The 19,995-nt window shown below is 34.6% G+C and overlaps 1 protein-coding gene across 1 annotated transcript in view; it reads left to right on the forward strand.

Moving 5' to 3' along the window:
* The window catches only part of LOC111861958 (cytoplasmic dynein 2 heavy chain 1), a 155,760-nt gene that overhangs the window by 104,419 nt on the left and 31,346 nt on the right, over positions 1 to 19,995 (forward strand). Inside the window, exons 58-62 of the mRNA XM_033750511.1 lie at positions 8,678 to 8,698; positions 13,107 to 13,243; positions 14,710 to 14,795; positions 15,018 to 15,181; positions 19,036 to 19,194. Coding sequence (XP_033606402.1) covers positions 8,678 to 8,698; positions 13,107 to 13,243; positions 14,710 to 14,795; positions 15,018 to 15,181; positions 19,036 to 19,194 — 567 coding nt within the window. The remainder of the gene's footprint in view (positions 1 to 8,677; positions 8,699 to 13,106; positions 13,244 to 14,709; positions 14,796 to 15,017; positions 15,182 to 19,035; positions 19,195 to 19,995) is intronic.

Here is a 19,995-nt window from a genome sequence, read left to right on the forward strand (position 1 = left end):
AATAGATTTTCTGTTGATAAGACACCAAGCCAGAAAACATCTTGTATTCTTGTTAATAATATTAATGGGAGTCATCTTTTCACCCTGTTCCCGCTTTTCTCTGGTACTGTGACAGAACATTATATCAAGCAAGAATTATTCTTTAAAAGTCAATTTATGCGGGCATGATGTGAAAACGCTGAACACTTTGGTTCAAACTTGTATCAGCAATACAGCAGAAATGTATAATTTTAGTGTGCTTTGAAACCTTTTTTGAACTACAGCATAACTGCAGTATGAACAGGTATAATGATGAAAACTAATATACCAGCCACAAGAAAATTTATATAATGTGGAACTGGCTGTTTCAGTATGGGTTCTAATAGAGTAAAGCTGAATTCCTTATTAGCTTCATATCATTTAGAGAGTATAGTGGATTTCCCTACCAGAATTGCCTGTACTTCAGCAACTTCAATTGATAATTCTTTTATCAATAAAAGTAGAAACAAAGACTCTTTAATAACCTCAATCTCTAATGGGCTGTCTGATCACGATGCCCAAATTCTCATTTTGAAGAATCTAACATTTCCGAACCTACCTAATTATTCTGTTACTAGAAGAGTAATAAATTCAATTCAATTCATTTATTTCATCCATAGCTGTAGAAATTACAATTGGACATGTCAGATAACAACAACATTACATCAAGCATAACATTCAAAGTACATGAATATAGAATAATAAATAATAAATACCTAAGACTAGAGAAAATATTTAAAACATATATACAGATTGTTTACAACATACAAACAAACTATTTAAAACATATTCCTGTACATATAAATAATTTATCTAAAACAGATTTATTTGTCAGCAAGCAGTCCATATCAACAGTTGTTAAAAAATTCCTGAAGAGAATAAAAGACGTTACACAACAAATAATTTTTCAGCTTCTTTTTAAAAACATTAAAATTATTTACACTTTTTAGTTCAGTCGGTAGGCCATTAAATATTTTGGTTCCCATACCAATCACCCCTCTTTTGCAGCGCTCAGTATTGCAAAATTGAACATACAGATTGTGTTTATGAATAGTATTATAGCCATGTACGTCAGAATACTGGGTAGTATATATCCTATTTTTTATTATAAAACATAAAATCTCAAATATATATAAGGAAGTAACTGTTAGAATCTTAAATTCTCGAAACAAATTTCTACAGGAGACTCTATTTCTTACACCTTTAACCACCCTTAAACATTTTTTCTGTAGTTTAAATAGAGTTTCAGAGTCCTTTTTCACCCCACCCCAAAAAATAATACCGTATTTCAACACGGACTCAAACTTTGCAAGATACACATTTCTTAATACAGATTGGCTCACAGAGTCCCGTAAAGATTTAATCAAATAAAGAGTCTTGCTAAGTTTTTTACAAACATATTGGGTGTGGGTTGCCCAACTTAAATCCTCAGTAATACAAATACCCAGAAATTTTACATCTGATGAACAAACTACCTCCTTATTATTTAAAGAAAAAATGGATCTAATAATTGGAGTAGATCTACTTCCCCGAAAAAAAATTACCTTAGACTTTTCAGTGTTTATTATTAAATGATTTTCATAAAACCATTTTTCTAATTGATTCTTTACATTTTGAATTTTTTCATTTAATGATAACATGTCATTTCCAGTAATTAATATATTAGTATCATCCGCAAATAATACTACCTCTGCATTTTGTATGATTCGGGGCAGATCATTTATGAATAATAAAAATAAAAGGGGTCCTAAAACAGAACCCTGAGGTACACCATGTTTAATAGCCTTAAGAGATGAGGTAAGTGTCTTTATCTTAAAGGTCTTTTGATCCATATGGTGAATTTCAACAAACTGGGTTCTGTCGGTGAGATACGATCTCATCCACGCGTGAGCTATTCCTCTCAGTCCATACAACTCCAGCTTTGCAAGCAGCAAGTTATGATTAATAACGTCAAAAGCTTTCGACAGATCCAAAAATATACCAAAAGCAAATTGTTTATTATCTAGGGTTTTTTGAATTTGTCCAATAAAAGTTTGAATTGCAGTAAATGTGGATTTATTCTTTCTGAAACCATTTTGAGCATTCGATATCAATTTGAATTTATTTAAAAAGTTTACAACTCTATTATACATTAGTGTTTCAAGGATTTTGGAAAATACAGACAAAATTGAAATTGGTCTATAATTGGTAATATTTTGTTTCTGACCTTTTTTAAAAATGGGTCGAACTTTTGCAATCTTCATTTGATCAGGAAAGATACCAGAGCTAAGTGACAGATTAAATATAAAAGTCAAAGGCTTTTTTATGAATTGGATACATTGTTTAACTATCATATCCGGGATCTCATCAAAACCCGCTGAGATTTTTGTTTTTAGTTTACTGGTGACCTTTAGAACCTCTTCTTCAGTAACAGGGACAAGAAATAACACATTTGGGTTCAGTATTATATCATTTACAGTGGCATGATCATTTTTACAGTTTCTATTTAAATGTATCAACCTGTCCACGCTATTTACAAAAAATTCATTAAATTGATGGGATATATCCTGGGGATTTGTAACTAGCATAGAATCAATTTCTAATGAAATATTTTCAATTTCTGTAAAGCCATTTCCTGACTCCTTCTTTATTATTTGCCATAGAGTTTTAGAATTATTGATTGATCTTTGAATGATTTGGTCATTTTCTCTTTGACGGGCAACAGAAATTACTTTTTTATAAATTCTCTGATATTTTTTTATATAGTTCAAGGTGTGAACAGACAGAGCCATCTTTCTTTTTAACAGATATAATAGTTGCAGCCTCTGTCTAGAAACCTTTATCCCTTGAGTGATCCAGCCTGATTTTTTCCCTTTCTTGCTAAAGACCTTTTTTAAGGGGAAGATATGCAGAAAATACTTAAGAAACTTACTTAAGAAAACACAATAGGCACTATTTACATCAAATTGAGAATAGACCTCGTCCCATAGTTCAATTTTTAGTTGATCATTAAATTTTGCAATATTTCTTCTTGAAAAAATCCTTTTCACAACATATTTTGAACAGGTGGAAGGGCTATGTACAAGTACGCTCATGACCAACGCAAAATGGTCAGAAAATCCCATTTCTACAACCTTTGTGGTTGAGTGGTAAAATATTTTATTTCTAATCATAACATCTAACAAGGAACGTGTATTTAAAGTAACTCGAGTTGGGCATAAAACCGTGTTTTGTAGATTATTTGATATCAATAAACTTTGTAAAGCCTTCTGGTGGGTATTTTCCTCTAATAAATTGATATTCCAATCCCCACATAACACTAAAAGACGCCCCTTTGTTAATAGCTTGTTTAAAGTTTCGTCTAACAATTCAAGGAAAATTTCCTTGCTACTATTTGGGGATCTATATATACAAACAACTGTAATTTTAAAATCCACTAGCTCAATGGCTGAAATTTCAAATACCTTTTCCCTTGCTAGATTATTTAAAAAAGGAAGCTCTCTAATTTTTAGATCGTTTAAGGCAAATATACAAGTGCCCCCATATCTGTTTGAATTTCTACAATAATTTGCCACCAATTTATACTGATTAATATTTATATGTAAAAGATGGTCTTTATGAAGCCAATGTTCTGAGAAGCATAGGATGGCAGGCTTTAGTGACCACGAACTCAACAATACATTTAAAGCCAACACTTTGTTTCCCAGACTCTGAATATTATGATGCAAAATACCCAAATTTTGTAATTTTTGTGGTCCATCATTACTAGAATTACAGGTAATAGGACACCATGAATCTACCATAAAAAATCCTTATCTCGTTTTTGAGGTGGACGTCGAGTTCTCTTTGAGGGCAATGCAATCCTTTTATGCTTATCCTGGTCATCATCACTTTCTCTTAAATTTATTTGTTCACAAGTTGAATCAATCTGTTTATTGCCCATATTTGTACTAATACTCTCTTCATCCTCCCTAGCTGAACAGATGCTCTCTTTAGATACCTGGGTTGTCCATGCTTGATTTACTTCACTATGAATGCACAATTATGGAATTTGGTATGAGTCTTAGTCATGAATCTTGGGATGATATTTTTAAAATAAGTGATGATGTGAACTTTATGTTCAATAATTTTCTTAATACTTATATAAGAATATTTAATCATAGTTTCCCCTATAAAATGTATTTCTTAAATAAGAAACATCAACCCTGGATAACTACTGGAATTAAGGTATGCTTAGTAGGAAAACTCAAAATCCTGAGCAAATAAAACACTATAAGAAATACTGTAAGGTGTTAACTGAGGTTATAAAGGAAGCAAAAAAGTCATTCTACTCATATAATAAGCTGATTTCCAACTCTAAAAACAAAATTAAGACTTCTTGGGGCATCATTAAAGATGTCACCAATACCAGACTTGTTAATAATTCAGTCCCAAGTATAAATATTGAGGGTAAACTATGTAACAAATACAGTGGAACCTCGCTTAATCATCATCATCATCATCATCATCTTTATTAACATCCGTAACTGTTACAAAGTAACACATGGACAAGTCATAACATGTAGTACAATCATTCGGGAATCCTTTGCCCACGGCCTAAAGGGTTCCTATGTCAACAGAGACATACTCTAATTAAAACTACAATACAGAATACAAGTACACAAATTTTGGATTTATTTTAAATATAAATAAGTTAATTTCAAGTTTATTTGCCTTTATGCTTAATCGACCAACTTTAAAAATACTACTTTAAAATCAAGTTACTAAAGTAACCATCACAACCATACTCATCAAGGATAAAAACACATCATCAAATCATCATTTAGGATTTTGAGCAGAGTTTCTCTATTCATCCTGCAGTCCCTCAAAGAGAAACTCCTTCATTGTATAAAATGGATTATCTAGTAAAAATAATTTTAATTTATATTTAAAATCTTTGAATCCATTTAATTTTCTTATTTTCAAAGGCAATCTATTGTAAGCTTTAATACCCATATTTATGACACTTTTTTTAGAGGTAGATGTGCTACAGCTTAGTACATGGAAGTCCTCTTTTCTTCTAGTATTATATTCATATAAATCTGAATTTCTAGTAGTATACAGATTAAATTTCTGAAAGTAGCACAATACCTCAAAGATGTACAGAGAGGTAACAGTTAGGATCTTTAGATCTTTAAAGATTGGTCTGCATGTAGTTCTACTATTTACGCCTTTTATTAATCGGAGTATCCTTTTTTGTATTTTCAGTATTTTACTGCTTTCACACTCTCCCCCCCAAAAAATCAAACCATAACTTATTAAGGACTGAAATTTAGCAAAATAAACATTCCTGAGCGTAGAGAAACTCACTACATCTTTCAAGGATTTTATAATATAACACACCTTATTTAATTTTAGACATAAAGATTGAATATGNGAGCATGGCTGATCTAGCACGCACATACAATCGGTCTACATCAACGATTTGCACGATTTGGAGTTGAATTGTGTTTCACAGCAAGAAATTGTGGAGGAGAGTTTGTCAGGGGAGGAGGAGGAGGAGGAGGAGGTGACAGCAAAGCAACAATCTTCTGGTGCAATAAGAGAAATGCTGAAAGCATGGAAAACTGTTGCATCATACATTGAGAAGCATCACCCTAACAAGGCAGTGGCTATGCGCGCTACAAATTTATTTAATGATAATGCTGTGTTGCATTTTCACCTAATTTTGAAGCGTCAGCAAAAACAAATGTTTCTAGACAGCTTTCTAGTAAAAAAGAATTAGATGTGTATCATAAATAATAAACTAATTATTTCAATTTTTGTTTTGTTTTCTGCAAATTGAATTCACATTCCAGGTTGGTTCATTAAGAAAAGATGAAGATGGTTCATGCTCCTTAACAATGTATATATAATTTTCTTTGAATAAACATTATACATAAATTTTTTTTAGTATTTCTTTCGGCATGGAATGCATTATTGTATTTTACATTAATTTATATGGGAAAAATTGTTTCGCTTAAGGAGTGTTTCACATTACGAGTAAGATTCTGGAACAAATTATGCTCATTAAGTGAGGTTCCACTATAATAGCTGATACTATTAATAATTATTTTTCTGCCCCATTACCCCACACTCAACCTAGCTCATCTTCTAAGGTCATGAATTCCTTAAACAATCTCTTCAAGATATTTCAACATCCATTCCCTAATATAAATATGACCCCGGTAACCACCCGTGAAATTAAATACATAATTAAGTCTTTAAAATCGAAGAGTTCACATTGATATGACAAGATTCCACAAAATATTTTAAAAAGAAGCCTACCGTTCATTCTGTCTCCATTAACTTATATATGTAACAAACTACTGAGCCTTGGTATTCTTCCAGACTGCTTGAAGTATTCTCAAATTAATCCCATCTACAAAAAGGGTGACAGGTCTGATATTGTTAATTATAGACCCATATCTTTGATGACATCCTTTTCCAAGATTTTCATGAAAGTCATTTTTAAGAGACTGCAAAATCATATTTATGTAAATGAGATATTGGTGCAAGAACCATATGGTTTTCAACCCAAATCAGCTACTGATATGGCTACCGTTACCTTAATAAATAATATCCTATTGGCACTTAATAACAAACTAGCTGTCAGAGGATTATTTTGTGATTTAACCAAGGCATTTGACTACGTCAATCATGACATATTGCTTGCTAAATTGGAGTTTTATGGTATTAATAGTATAACAGGGAAGCTGATTAAATCTTACTTGACTGATAGATATTAAAGAACTTTAATGAATAATAATTATAGAAAGGGTGTTTCTGAATGGCAGAAGGTTAAACAGGGTGTTCTACAAGGTTCGATACTTGGGCCTTTGTTTTTTCTGTTATATATCAATGATCTGCTTTATGTAGTAAATAAATCATCCATACCAATTTTGTATGCGGATGATACGTACTAGTATACTGTCTTCAAATTCTAATTCCACAGAACTCGGAACTACCTTGAAAGTGATTCTGCTAAAAATAAATGAGTGGTTTTCACACAATTTGCTAGTGCTAAATTTAAGTAAAACAAATTGTGTCTACTTTTCAACAAAATTGAATCTGTTAAAAAACTTAAATATAATATATAGTGATACTCTAATCCACAACACTTGTAACATCAAATTTCTTGGGCTAATCATTGATAGTACTTTGTCCTGGAAAGATCATATTAATCGGTTAGTAATTAAGCTGAGTTCGGCTGTCTATGCCATCAGAACTTTATCTTCCGTTGTGTCCCAGGAGTGTCTACTGATGACCTATTATGCCTGTGTACATTCCATTGTGTCCTATGGAATTATATTTTGGGGCAGTTCTGCCAACAGTAATTGAATTTTTAAATTAAAAAAAGAACAGTTAGAATCATTATGAAAGCTAGAAAAACGGACTCTTGTCATCCATTGTTTAGATACCTAAATATTCTTCCATTTTACTCACAGTATATAGTTTCAATATCCATGTTTGTTGTTAAAAATATGAATACTTTCACACTGAATTCTGATATACATAGTACCCCGTACCAGACAAAGTTCACATTTACATCATTCGACTTATAAATTAACTGAAGTCCAAAAAGGTGTCCACTGTTCCAGGATTATGATATTTAATAATTTACCACAGAAACTTAATAACATTACAAATGATGTTGATAAGTTTAAACATGCCTTAAAAATTTTCTCCATATTGTCTCCTTTTACTCATTGTGGGAATATCTAGATTGGAGAATAATGGAAAACCTTGCTTCTTACAAATAATTTATAATCTGATTGCTGATTTGATACAGTTTTTTGCGTGGTTGATATAATCTTTTGTCTTGATTTTTATGCAGCATTTCGTTTTGATAAGCATGATTTACATGTATTGTTTACCTGCAGAATTGCCTGTGTATGTTTTTTGCTGATAGTATTGTGATATGACGAGTCCTGTATCAATGTATTTTGATTTATGGGAAAATGAAATAAAGAAAGAGACACTTCCATGACATCAGAGGCAGTTTCAATGTTATCATTCTTTTAATAATGAATTCTGACACTGTTCCATTATAAAAATAAATGTGTCACTATCATACTGTCATTCTAGAATTGAAATGGGTGTGACACTAATAACCCATAGAGTTAGGATGGTATTTATATGAATGAAATTTTCAAGCTGTGAAACATTTTTAGATGTTCTTTAGAAAGCAAAAGAAAATGCATTATATGTAGGCTAGTCCTGTATCTCTGCCTGTTTGTCTGTCTGTGCCCCAATATCATTGCCTAAACAAGTGGAAAAATTTGTTAAAGTTTGCTATAGAATACTTCAACTAAAAATTGCAAAGAAATTCTGATTTTCAACTGCACTGACCCACAGTAAGTCCACTATACTTAAGGCCTTAACTGGACAGACAGGTCACAAGTACCTAAGCTTTATAAACTGTGAAGAACTCTGTTATAAATTTTGTGTACTACATTATGCAGTATACTGTGTTGTGACTTTTGTGTACTACATTATGGAGTGCGTTATGTTGTGACATTTGTGTGCTACATTATGGAGTACACTGTTTCCAAACATTTGTTGCTCTCAGAACCTGTGTGTAAAGTTATGAGTCATATAATCTTGCTTGCATTTGTTTTAATATTGCACATTAATTATTTGTTATTCCCCTAATTGGCAGCTGGCATGTTTGGAGGCTGGGGTAAGGCATCTATTTCAATATAAACTGCTTATGTATCTTTGTGTTATTGTAGTGAATCTTCTATAGAATATATAATATAGAGTTCAGACTGAACCACTACGATGTAACAGCAACATCACAGGAAACTGCCTTTACACATAACATTAAAAAAAAACCTAGAATATATCACTTCAAATATGAACAACCTGTTGAGTGATACACAGTATAACGAGCATAAGCTTCACATGACAAGAGGAAGGTCAAAACCAACATGACCTAGTTTATGAAGGAAGATCTCAGCACACAGGCACTCCACGCCATGATTATTTGTATCACCTGGAACAGTATATCAATACATAGAGGTCACAAAGTTTAGAGAGATTTATAATATAACTCAATTTCTGTACAATTTTAATTTTAATCTTAACTTTTACCATCTAAATATCAAGTTTCAACTGTATACAAATTATGTATATAAAACTCATAGGAACACAATATGGATCCATATTGAATTAAGACGCAATTCGAGAACTAATACTAGTATCCTCCACATGCCTAATGGTGACCCAACATAGGGGTCAAAACATGTAGCGTTAACAGCCAATAAACAAATGTTGATACAGTAGCATGAACTTTGTTTTTTGAAAATACTGTTATGTAGACTGCCCCCATTATATACGTAGGTAAGTCAAAAATTATGCGCACTCTTGTTTTTCTAATTTATACACACAAAAGTAGGGGTTGAACAAATACATAATTTTTCTACATATTTTCCATCTTTTTCGATGCACTTGGTCCAGCGGTCCACAAGCTTGCATATTCCTTCCAGGAAGAAGTTTTTTAGTTGGTCTCGCGCAACAGCTTCTCACACTTCTTTGTCCATAGAAAATCGACGACCTTATAAAGCATCTTTGAGCGATCCAAAGAGATAATAGTCGGAAGGGGCGAGATCTGGGCTGTAGGCAGGGTGTTCCAGCACCTCGAAACCCAAATGGTTAATGGATTCAGCGGTCTGGCCGGCCGTGTCTGTGCTTGCATTGTCATGTGACAACAACACTTTTTTCGACAATAGGCCTCAGCATTTGGTGCAAATTGCTGGCTTCAGATTATTGGCCATTGAATCACTGTATCTTGCACTGCTGATCCTACACCCCTTTGCCAGGTAGTCTTCCAGTATAGGCCCTTTTGAGTCCCAAAAAATTGTTAGCATCACCTTTCCCGCAGAAGATTGAGTCTTGAATTTCTTCTTCATTGGCGATCCCAGGTGTTTTCACACCATACTCTGGCTTTTGGATTATGGCTCATAGTGATGGACCCTCGTTTCATCTCCTATGACTATTATGCTGAAAAATTCTTTGCCTACATTGTTGTAGTGGTCAAGTAAGCATTGGCAGATCTCAACACATTTGCGCTTGTACTCTGCAATAAGCTCTCTTGGCACCCATCTCCCACATACTTTATGGGAGCCGAGCTCATCGTGGATGATTTGATAGGCAGAACCATGACTAATATGCAGAGAACACACTACCCCATCGATGGTAACTCGCCGGTTTGCCAGTACCATCTCTTCTCATCAGTGGTGGAGGTTGACGGCGTCCTGCTCCCTCTTTGTGTGTCACGCTTGTCTGGCAACTTTTAAACTTCTTGATCCACTCATACACACCTCTACGCGGTAGAGCACTGTCCACGTATTGTGTTGAAAGCCTCTGATGTATTTCAGCCCCTGATACACCTTCCAACCAGAGAAATCAGATCACTGCTCTTTGTTCCTCCTTGGTGCACACTGCTAGCAGAGCGTCAAGGTCAAACTTCGATCACATGACCACAATAGTACCATCTCTAAGCATGCATGCGCAGATGGCAGTGTGACAAACCTAAAGATATGTTATGGCGAAAATGCAGATAATCGTTTACTTTCCTTGCATCATCATTATTATACAGGGTGTTCAGTCATCAAGGAAACCGAGGAAGTAACATGAGTCGGGTACAGTATTTCTCACAGATTTCTGCTGTAACTGCTGAGAGTGGAATGAGTCATCAGCACTGATAAAGGCGCACACTCTTGCTAGCGTAAAGTGGATTGATCGTTTATCTGCCATTATTCCCTCACATCAGTTTCCATACATGGACACATTTCTAAGAATACCCTAAAAAGATAACACAGACTTACCTTGCTTTATAATTGGTGCTGAAAGTGACACCCTTCTGCTTGCAAACATGCCGTGCATCGCATAAATTAATTATGTGACACTTTCTGAAGTTGGTCCACGGTAATTGAACCAATTATGCATGTTATTTCATTCTGTTTTCTGTGCTAAGCGTCTTAACGATTTTTGATTAGTCGTGTCACAATATCCCGAACTTTTTCTTCAGTTAGCACAATCCTCTTCAATTGCTTCTTTATGTCACACACTGAACCTGTGGCCTGCCACTTTTTCACAAGCTTGGATACACACGACTTTGTGGGAACTGGCGCATTAGGATATTTACAATGAAACTTGCTGATGCATTTTCTGTAAGTTTTTTCCTTGGGAAATTTTTGACAGTAAACACACTCTGTTCAGTAGTGAACTTCATTTTAGTATAAATGTTTACCGCCTATCGAAATCTCTAACACAGACTGACTATTACTGCAACTTAACTGCAGTGACAAGATCACGCCACCTGACCATGCTCGTGTATCAGTGCTAATAACTCATTCTGCTATCAGGAGTTACAGCAGCAATCTATGAGGAATTTTGGGTGTGATCAGTGGCGTAGCGAAGTTTCCTCATTCCTTGAATGCAGTGTATATCCTATACATGACACAACAGGATGCATACTATAAAGATTGTGTGAATCTTCTAGCCTTATCACATATTAACTAGTTTTATTGCAATGTAGTAACAGTGTGAACTATTTGGAAAATGTAGTATGTTATAAGTGCACAGTGTTTTTAATTTATTGTTGCTATTCTGTGAGTGTTTATAATATTCAGTTATCTGTAGGGTATTTAGTATTTATCATGGAATGTGAATCAGCTTATACAGTATAAATATTGTAAATTTCATTCAGAACAATCACCTAAGAAGAACAGTTCAGTAAAAACATTTTCAGATATTACAATTTGAAACCAAATAGTTGCCATTATATTTTCCAAAGCCATCATATCAGTACTTCCTAGACTGAACTGACTGGTATAGTAGTAACTTCCAAGACCTATATTCAGGAAATGCTTGGCTTGAATCTTAACCAGAACACAAGCTCTCATGACAGAGGATTTTTCATGGTTTCTCTTAGTTCCTCATTATTCATCAGTCATCTTACCTTTTGGCACTTTTTAGTCTAGATAAGTGGGCGGGCGGAAAACGTGAGCAGCAGGGAGGAACTGACATGTTTCACTATTCATTGCCTGGTTTTCTGCTTTCTATTGGAATTTAAACTCATGGACACTTAAATGAGTGCAACAGAACAGTTTCCTGAGTCTCAGTCACATAAGTTCAAAGTCCTATAATGCATCTCAGTAGCATAATTGGACAGCCACTTGTTTTAAAATTCCAAACATTTTTTGTTATCCCTCTGTGTATTTAACACTGTCATCATGACAGAAACAAAATTAATGAATTATGTCTCAGTGAAAATTATGACATATTTAAGTAAATTCTGTCAATATATGCTTCCTATTAATATAAGCTGCATTTTGAAATATTATGCATTTAAATGTTATGTATCTGCAGTGATGTTTGTTACATTGATACTTTTAGAAAGTAAACCAGAATACAGGTACTCCTCAATTTATGCAACATTTCTGTTCCCAAGAAAAGTCACAGAGGGTAAAATGACATAAATATCATTTTCCCTTCTCTCCTCACATTCCTCTTCCACCACCCACAAAGTATTATACTCATCCTTCTCCCTATGTTTCTCAATCAACCAGCAAAGAATTCATATGAAAGTGAGTTTTGTTAATTAAAATTGTTCTAAATTAGCTGAGCTCATTGAAAAGATATAGCCTTTTTTTTTTTTTTTTCAAACTTTCCCATAACGAGGCATTCCTGTATATGTGATATAGCTTGACACTCCACCTGGAGGTACCTTCATTTGTCACAGTCTATGAAGTCTGGAATTTTTTTTAATTTCTCTGTTAGAACTGTTTAAACTCCTTCACTGATATGATCAGAATCATTGTTTCTTGGGAATAAAAGTTAATCTGAAATAGCAGTAATGTTATTGCATAAATACATCAGTTAAACCACCAAGAAAACCTTGAACTTTTACCTTTACTGTATAATATTGTGACCGTATAATATTTTGAGATATATTCTTAGTTTTAGTGTAAGAAGTTAATATCTGGAATTAGACATAAGAAATATGACATGTATATAACTTTTTTCTGTTTCTCGTTGCTTTTAATGGGCTATAGTTCTGTTTAAGATTTGTTATTTTGTAGACATCGTTTCGTCCTTTCCTCATCGATCCATCTTCACTGGCATCAGAATGGCTGAAGAAGCATATGCAAAGATGCACTGTTGAAGTTGTGTCTCAGCACAGTGAGCGCTTTATGACCACTCTGGAACTTGCAATCAGGTACATTGTACATTGAATCCCTTCACTGTTAATCAGAAATTTCCACTTTGTATGACTGTATGTTGAGCATCGATAGGATAAGGATGTACAATATAAAGCCTTTCCTACCCCAATGCTGGTATCACCTTCACACTGTACGTTCTCTTTCCAAAAATAAGGCTCTGGGAACCAGATCATAAAGTATAATTATTCCTCAGTAAGGGTAAAATTGTCTTCTCTCTGCTGGAAGATGTTCAGATATGCATGAATGCTTGTGCACACCCACATGTTCTTAATAGAACCCACAAACAAAACTGTTCATGATAATGATTTTAAGTTTTCATTTGTGTTTATTATGAAAAGGATGAAAAACCTCTGTATTCATTATTCTAAGTGGATAAATTCCTCCAAAGAAAAGGACCTAAATTTTTCTGTATTCTCCCAAAATATGTGCTTGCTAATTATGCAAATAATTTTTCATTACAGAATTTGGTGCTCTTGAAGTTAGTGTAAGATGAATTGGCGTTTGTTTCCTACTTCTAAAATCATGGTATTTATTCAAATTATGCTATAAACTTCAAAATGCAAAATTTGATATTAAGATAATTAAAACTTATTATCTTAAATGCTTTTTGAAATTGCACTTTTCAACAAAAACTTCATCAAAGAGAATGTCACTTCATATTTGTTATAATTTGAATGAAATATAATAAACAGAGATGCATTCCTATGAAATTTGTTTTCAATCAGAAATGATAATAGATAATAAATTTAATTAATCTACTTGCACTTGAAACTTGAAGACCTCTTTCCAGACATCTTAAAAGTAAAGGTATTATACTGTACAATCCAAAATAAGATGGAAGTAACAACTGTCCCCCTACAACAGAGACACCAGGGCTTAGGCTAACCAGTAGTCAGCTACATAGCCAGCTACATCACAAATGCATGCATAATACCTGATCTGCATTCAAAATACATAATGATTTCTTGCAAAAATGTAGTTCAGCTGATTTGTTGTGAAGAGGAGGTCTGACTTCTTGGATATAATGCTCTGCAGTCCACTAGAAGGCAATTGACATTTTGAGGAACAAATTGCCCCCATCTTCATGGTATTCACATTATGCTGTAATTAACTGTGAGAAGGGTTTGCCCTCTGTTTGAATAAATACATGTGTAAGTTACATTAATGCTGCAACTTTTAGAGTGTGGTCTTCTGGGTAGTGACAGAATATAGCATACTGTCTCTGCACCAGGCTCCTCTGAAGCACAGGCAAGCAATCACCTACCAGACTGCATGATGTCTTAAACCTGAAAACAACAATATAAATCTGCATTGCCATGAACTCCTCAGATTTAGTGCTGCTACTGTTGAAATATGCAGTTCATTTTCATAGCATTTCCAAATACAGAAATAATTCACAGTGGAGATTGTGATATTCATTGTACCATCTTATATATTGTTTGATATAATTGTGTGTCTTTAGGTTTGGAAAAGTTCTAATCGTCCAAGAAGTAGATAGTATTGATCCTGTACTTTTCCCCATTCTCCGAGGAGATTTCATAAGTCAAGGTAAGAAATTGAGGACTAATTTGTGATTCACCTACATCGTTATGAAATATAATTTATCACATAAATTTCTGCATTTAAAATTCTGTCAGTAATAAAATTGCTTTTGGCATACCTGCACTTATTCACAGTCAGATGACCAACATCAGACTTTTGTGTACCTCATATTTATTATGAAGATTACAGAGAATGGAAATACACAGTAATGAACTGCACTGTGTACAGGTCCAGGGAAGGTGATTCAAGTGGGAGACAAGTTAATTGATTATCATGACAGCTTCCAGTTATTCTTAACTACACGTAATTCTGAGCCAGATATTTCCCCTGATGTTGCTGCTACTGTTACTTGCGTGAACTTCTCCACAACATGGGCAGGTCTCACAGGACAGGTAACATTCACAACTGTAAAGATATATCACGCTAATGTAGACTGAGAGTATGATCACAAAGTGTTCAGATGAACACATCTGGAACTTTATGTAATAATAACAGTCATGTATAATTCAAAGAACCACATAGATAATCTTAACTTGGAGTTTGGTACGATACGTTCAAAGTATTAATCAGACACTTCATTATACAGATTGTGATGTAGAAAATTCCATTTACTAGTAATTAAGGTTACACACTGCCACTGTAAACTAGCATACCACAGTGTACACACACACACACACACACACACGTATGCACGCATAAACACAAACATGCGCACACGCAACTTTTATATGCACATTTAGAAAGCTTGACGCAATGAAAATAAACATCTGCAATGATGGGACTGGACAGTTTGACAGCAGACCTTTCCAAACTGCATCAAATTTTTTGTATTGAACAAATGCTGGCAACAGGTATTGATAATCAGATCAAATGTACATTGTATCTGTTAATTTTGTTCAACTAGAAATATTGTGCTTAAGCATCATATTGTGTAACTTATCACCACTTTCAGTCACCATAGTAACTAACTTCATGGAACTGAGCCCTTCTTTAGAAGCTGCCAATTGTTCAGCTATTCAAGAACTTCCCAGAGCTTGTGGAACTGAAGATTCATTGTCATGTTCACAAGAGCCCTACATTGGTCCCTATCATGAGCCAGATTAATCCAGTACATACCACCCCATCCTATATCTCTAAGATCCATTTTATATTACTCACTCACCTATGTCTTGTTCTGCCTAGTGGTCTCTTTCCTTCTGGCTTTCCCACCAGTATCCCATATGCATTCCTGTTTGCCCCATTCATGCTATATGCTCTGCCAATTTTATGCTTCTTGACATGATCATTCTAACTATACTTGGCAAAGAGTACAAGCCAAGAAGAAGCTCCTCATTATGCAGTTTTTTCCCAACCTTCTATTACTTCATCTCTCTCTGGTCCAAATATTCTCCTCAGCAGCCTGTTCTCAAACACCCTCAATCTATGTTCCTCCCTTAATGTCGGAGAGCAAGTTTCACACACATGCAGAACCACAGGCAAAGTTATAGTTTTGTATATTCTAACTTTTATGTTTATAGACAGCAGATGAGAAGACAACAGCTTCTGGGCTGAATGGTAGCAAACATTACCCGAATTCAATCTCCTCTTAATTTCCTCCTGAATGATATTGAAATCTCCTAACAAAATTTTCATGTCATCAGTTTTATCCTCTGTTAGGATATGAACACTCAGAACAATGATGTCACACCAGCGACCTCTTGGTATTATGTGTGACATCCTATTACAGACAAACTCTATGCTCTTAACTGCTGTTATGTTTCTCTTATGTCTGAAAAATCTTGTACCTAATTCATGATTCTCATTCCCTTTTCCATAGACAAATGTACATTTGCCTGCTGGTTCGATGCCACCTCTGTCCCATCTGACTTCCTGTACTCCCACTAAATCTGTTTTTTTTTTATATATATTTCTTTCTCAGCTGTCATGAGCTAACCTACTCTATACAGACTTCATACATTCCACATACAAAATCTTATGTCCAGTTACCTAAGCTCAGGTTGTTTATCCAAAGAATCCGCCCAAGCCCAAGGCCCTTTGTGACATTTTGTGACAAGCTAATTTTTTACAAGAGGTATTAGCAGTGCCATGCTGGAGGACCACTCCTTGTCGGCTGTCCACTACTACTTATTTGATATATTCGCAGCTACCCTCCATATCTGGAGGTCATCTCCTCCATCTGCTCCCTGAGGACGTGCCATGCTGTGGTGACAAGGGAAGTCACCACAGTAGTATTGTAATATACAATTGTGGCATATAGACCTGTTGCGAAGCCATGAACATAGCAATTCTATAACTGATTTTCATATATATGCATGAGAATATATTAACTCCCAAAAGGGGGAATACGTCACGAAATGATATTGTTCTGCGGACTATCTCAGTCTGTGTCCCCCACCCTCAACTCATGAGTCAGTTCACTGATGGTCACTGAACTTGGCATGTGTGTTATGCCACTGAAGGGTACCCCAATGCCATGTTGTTTCCTATAGACAGTAATAAGAACACTGAGGATGAGCAAAGTTATGAGGTGGGAGTGACATTCCTACCATTTCTAGGAACCTGAAGTCATGTATGGCCATATATCCCAGGAAAACTTCAACATATGTTGAGGTAATATAGTTGAATTTTGATTAAATTTAAAAAAATTAAAATAATTTTTCAATTCCTTTGGCTTGGAATGATTACTTTAGTATACATTCCATCACGATTGGTTTAGGTTGGCTTAGGTCAGTTTTGCTATCAGGCCTCTGCACATCCACCTGTATGTGTAATCAGACATTGGGCAGATTGGGCAATGTTACGTTGTTAGATTAGGTTAGGTTTACACATAAAACCACTGCACATCCTCGTGCTCATTCAGACAGAAAATGGTCAGATTCTATTACATTAAGTTTGGCCAGATTACTTGGCATATAAGAACACTAGGCATCCACCTGCAATTTTATGTTTTATAAAATCATCAAATACTTAAAAGTTTCATATGTTGTCACATTTTTTAAAGTACTTAACTTTCAAATTTCTCATATTTTCACAAATGCACATATTATTTACATTGGAAAAGCTGGGCAAGTTTGTGTATTTCTGCCAGTTTTCCATTTTGTGAACACCTTAAATATTTTTGAATTTGTAACATTTTCTTAATTTCTAAAATATGTTAAATTTGTTAAAATGAATCCACTGGCCCATGTCACTGTACATGCAGCCTGCCAACATGAGCTTTCACATACATTTGTCTAGGCAGATACAGATTACATCAGGTCATGTAAGATCGTTACATTGCCTATTTTCAGAACCATAAGCATTTCAACATGCTTGGCTACCTTTTCGCACATTACACTGATGGCTTGAGAGACTGTCAAGAGGTGTATATAGTATTTCTTGTAATATTTAGTACTGTTTTCTTGATTCAGTTTTGATTCTTATTAGGTTGTGCTATGACATTCACAAACATATTAAAGTGAAAGTATGTATTTCTTACTTGTGCTTGCCTATAATGTTATGTTGGCCAATTCTGTTGAAGATCACAGTTATTGCACTCCCGTCTTTCAGCCATCATCATACATGTTGTACACAGTACAGTAATTGCATACCTGTATGTTTAAAAAATGTGAACTTCTAAGTGTGCATAAGCATAAACTGAGAAAATGGGCCACTGTACAACAGCAATTTGACACTGTTGACTTACACACACACACACACACACATGCACCCGTGTGTTTGTGTGTGTATGTGTATGACTTTATAACAGGTACAAATGATATGATATGATAAATAACTTAGAATGTTAGAAGTGCCTGCTGACAATTCTTAAGATATGGCTTATCTTCTTTGAGAAATGGTTGATTTTAATGTAATAATGTATTAAAAGAGTCATTCTTCTTACTCTTGTGTAAATGGGGCTCTGGAGTCAGCACTGTTCTAAGCTGCATGAATTACAGATAAGTAACTGTTGTGGTAGGTTATGAAAAGAAGGCTAAATTTTCAAAGTACGTGTCTTTATTTAAAACTATTGTTCTGAACTTGTCCCTCATCCATGTTTATTAAAACCACAATATTTCTGACATTGGTTCTATTTCTGTCTTTGAATAAACAGAGCCTTTTGGGCCTTTTCGTAGAGCTACTCCCAAAGCATGGACATATTTTTGTCTACTTGGCCTTGTTGTGTTATGTCCATTACGTTACTTAATCACCTGAAAGAGTTGTGATGTTTAATGCCTTTTGATGACAAAACATGATATTGTTGTAGTTGCTTGCATGTGCTCTGCGTCAGGAACGGCCAGAGCTAGAGCAACGTCGAAGTGAGCTATTGCGGCAAGAAGAAGAGCTGAAGCTGAAACTTGACCAACTGCAAGAGATTCTCTTACAGAAATTGGCAAATGCTCAAGGAGACATACTCCAGAACAAAGTAAGCAGACCAAACCTGAAATAAATAGTACTTCTCTCCTTGTTTAGTACATAGCAAGAATACATTAATTATGTAATCTATTCTCATAGCAAAGACTGGATAGTAAAGTAAGACATACTGAAGGTAAGAACCAAATACAGCATTTTATTCACTCAATGAAAAAATGTAACAAACTCATAATTTGATGTTCAAACTTGGCTCACTGCATATTTGAATTATGTATTGGGCATTTGCTTGTGAATACTTATTCATGTTATGATGATTATTTCTGTTAGTTTTAAGGTGTGAACATATTCTCCCTAAGATTCAGCAGTATCAGTAACTAGACAGGAGTATAAGGGACAGGTAGCTCAGTGTAAAGCCTGTCCTTCATGTAGCTGGGCTCTAACAACTGAGCTATGTTGGAATACATTTACATTTGATGCAGGGGAAATCCATTACTAAATATTAGATTGTGTTAGATTCAATTGTAATTTTTAAGTATTAGATCACTGTGGTCGCAGTGCAAGGGCCAAGAAGGCCCAACCCTTATACATTCATTCATTCAAGTATTAAATTCTACTTGTTATTTGATATTTTAATACCCACACATAACTGGTACAGTTGGGGTGACTCAAGTGGACTCTTTCTTTGTTGTATGTACTCTTATTATGTTACATCTGTTACAAAAGTATACATTCTTGCAAAGTAAATATTTGGAATGCATCTCTGTGAAGTGTGTCTGAGCTATTTCTGTAGAGAGCTATAATTTGTTTCTCACTCAGTCTCCTTACCAAATTGCTATTTATATGTCCCTTTGTC

Source organism: Cryptotermes secundus, unplaced genomic scaffold, assembly GCF_002891405.2.
Source record: "Cryptotermes secundus unplaced genomic scaffold, Csec_1.0 scaffold181, whole genome shotgun sequence".
Taxonomy (NCBI): Eukaryota; Metazoa; Arthropoda; class Insecta; order Blattodea; family Kalotermitidae; genus Cryptotermes; species Cryptotermes secundus.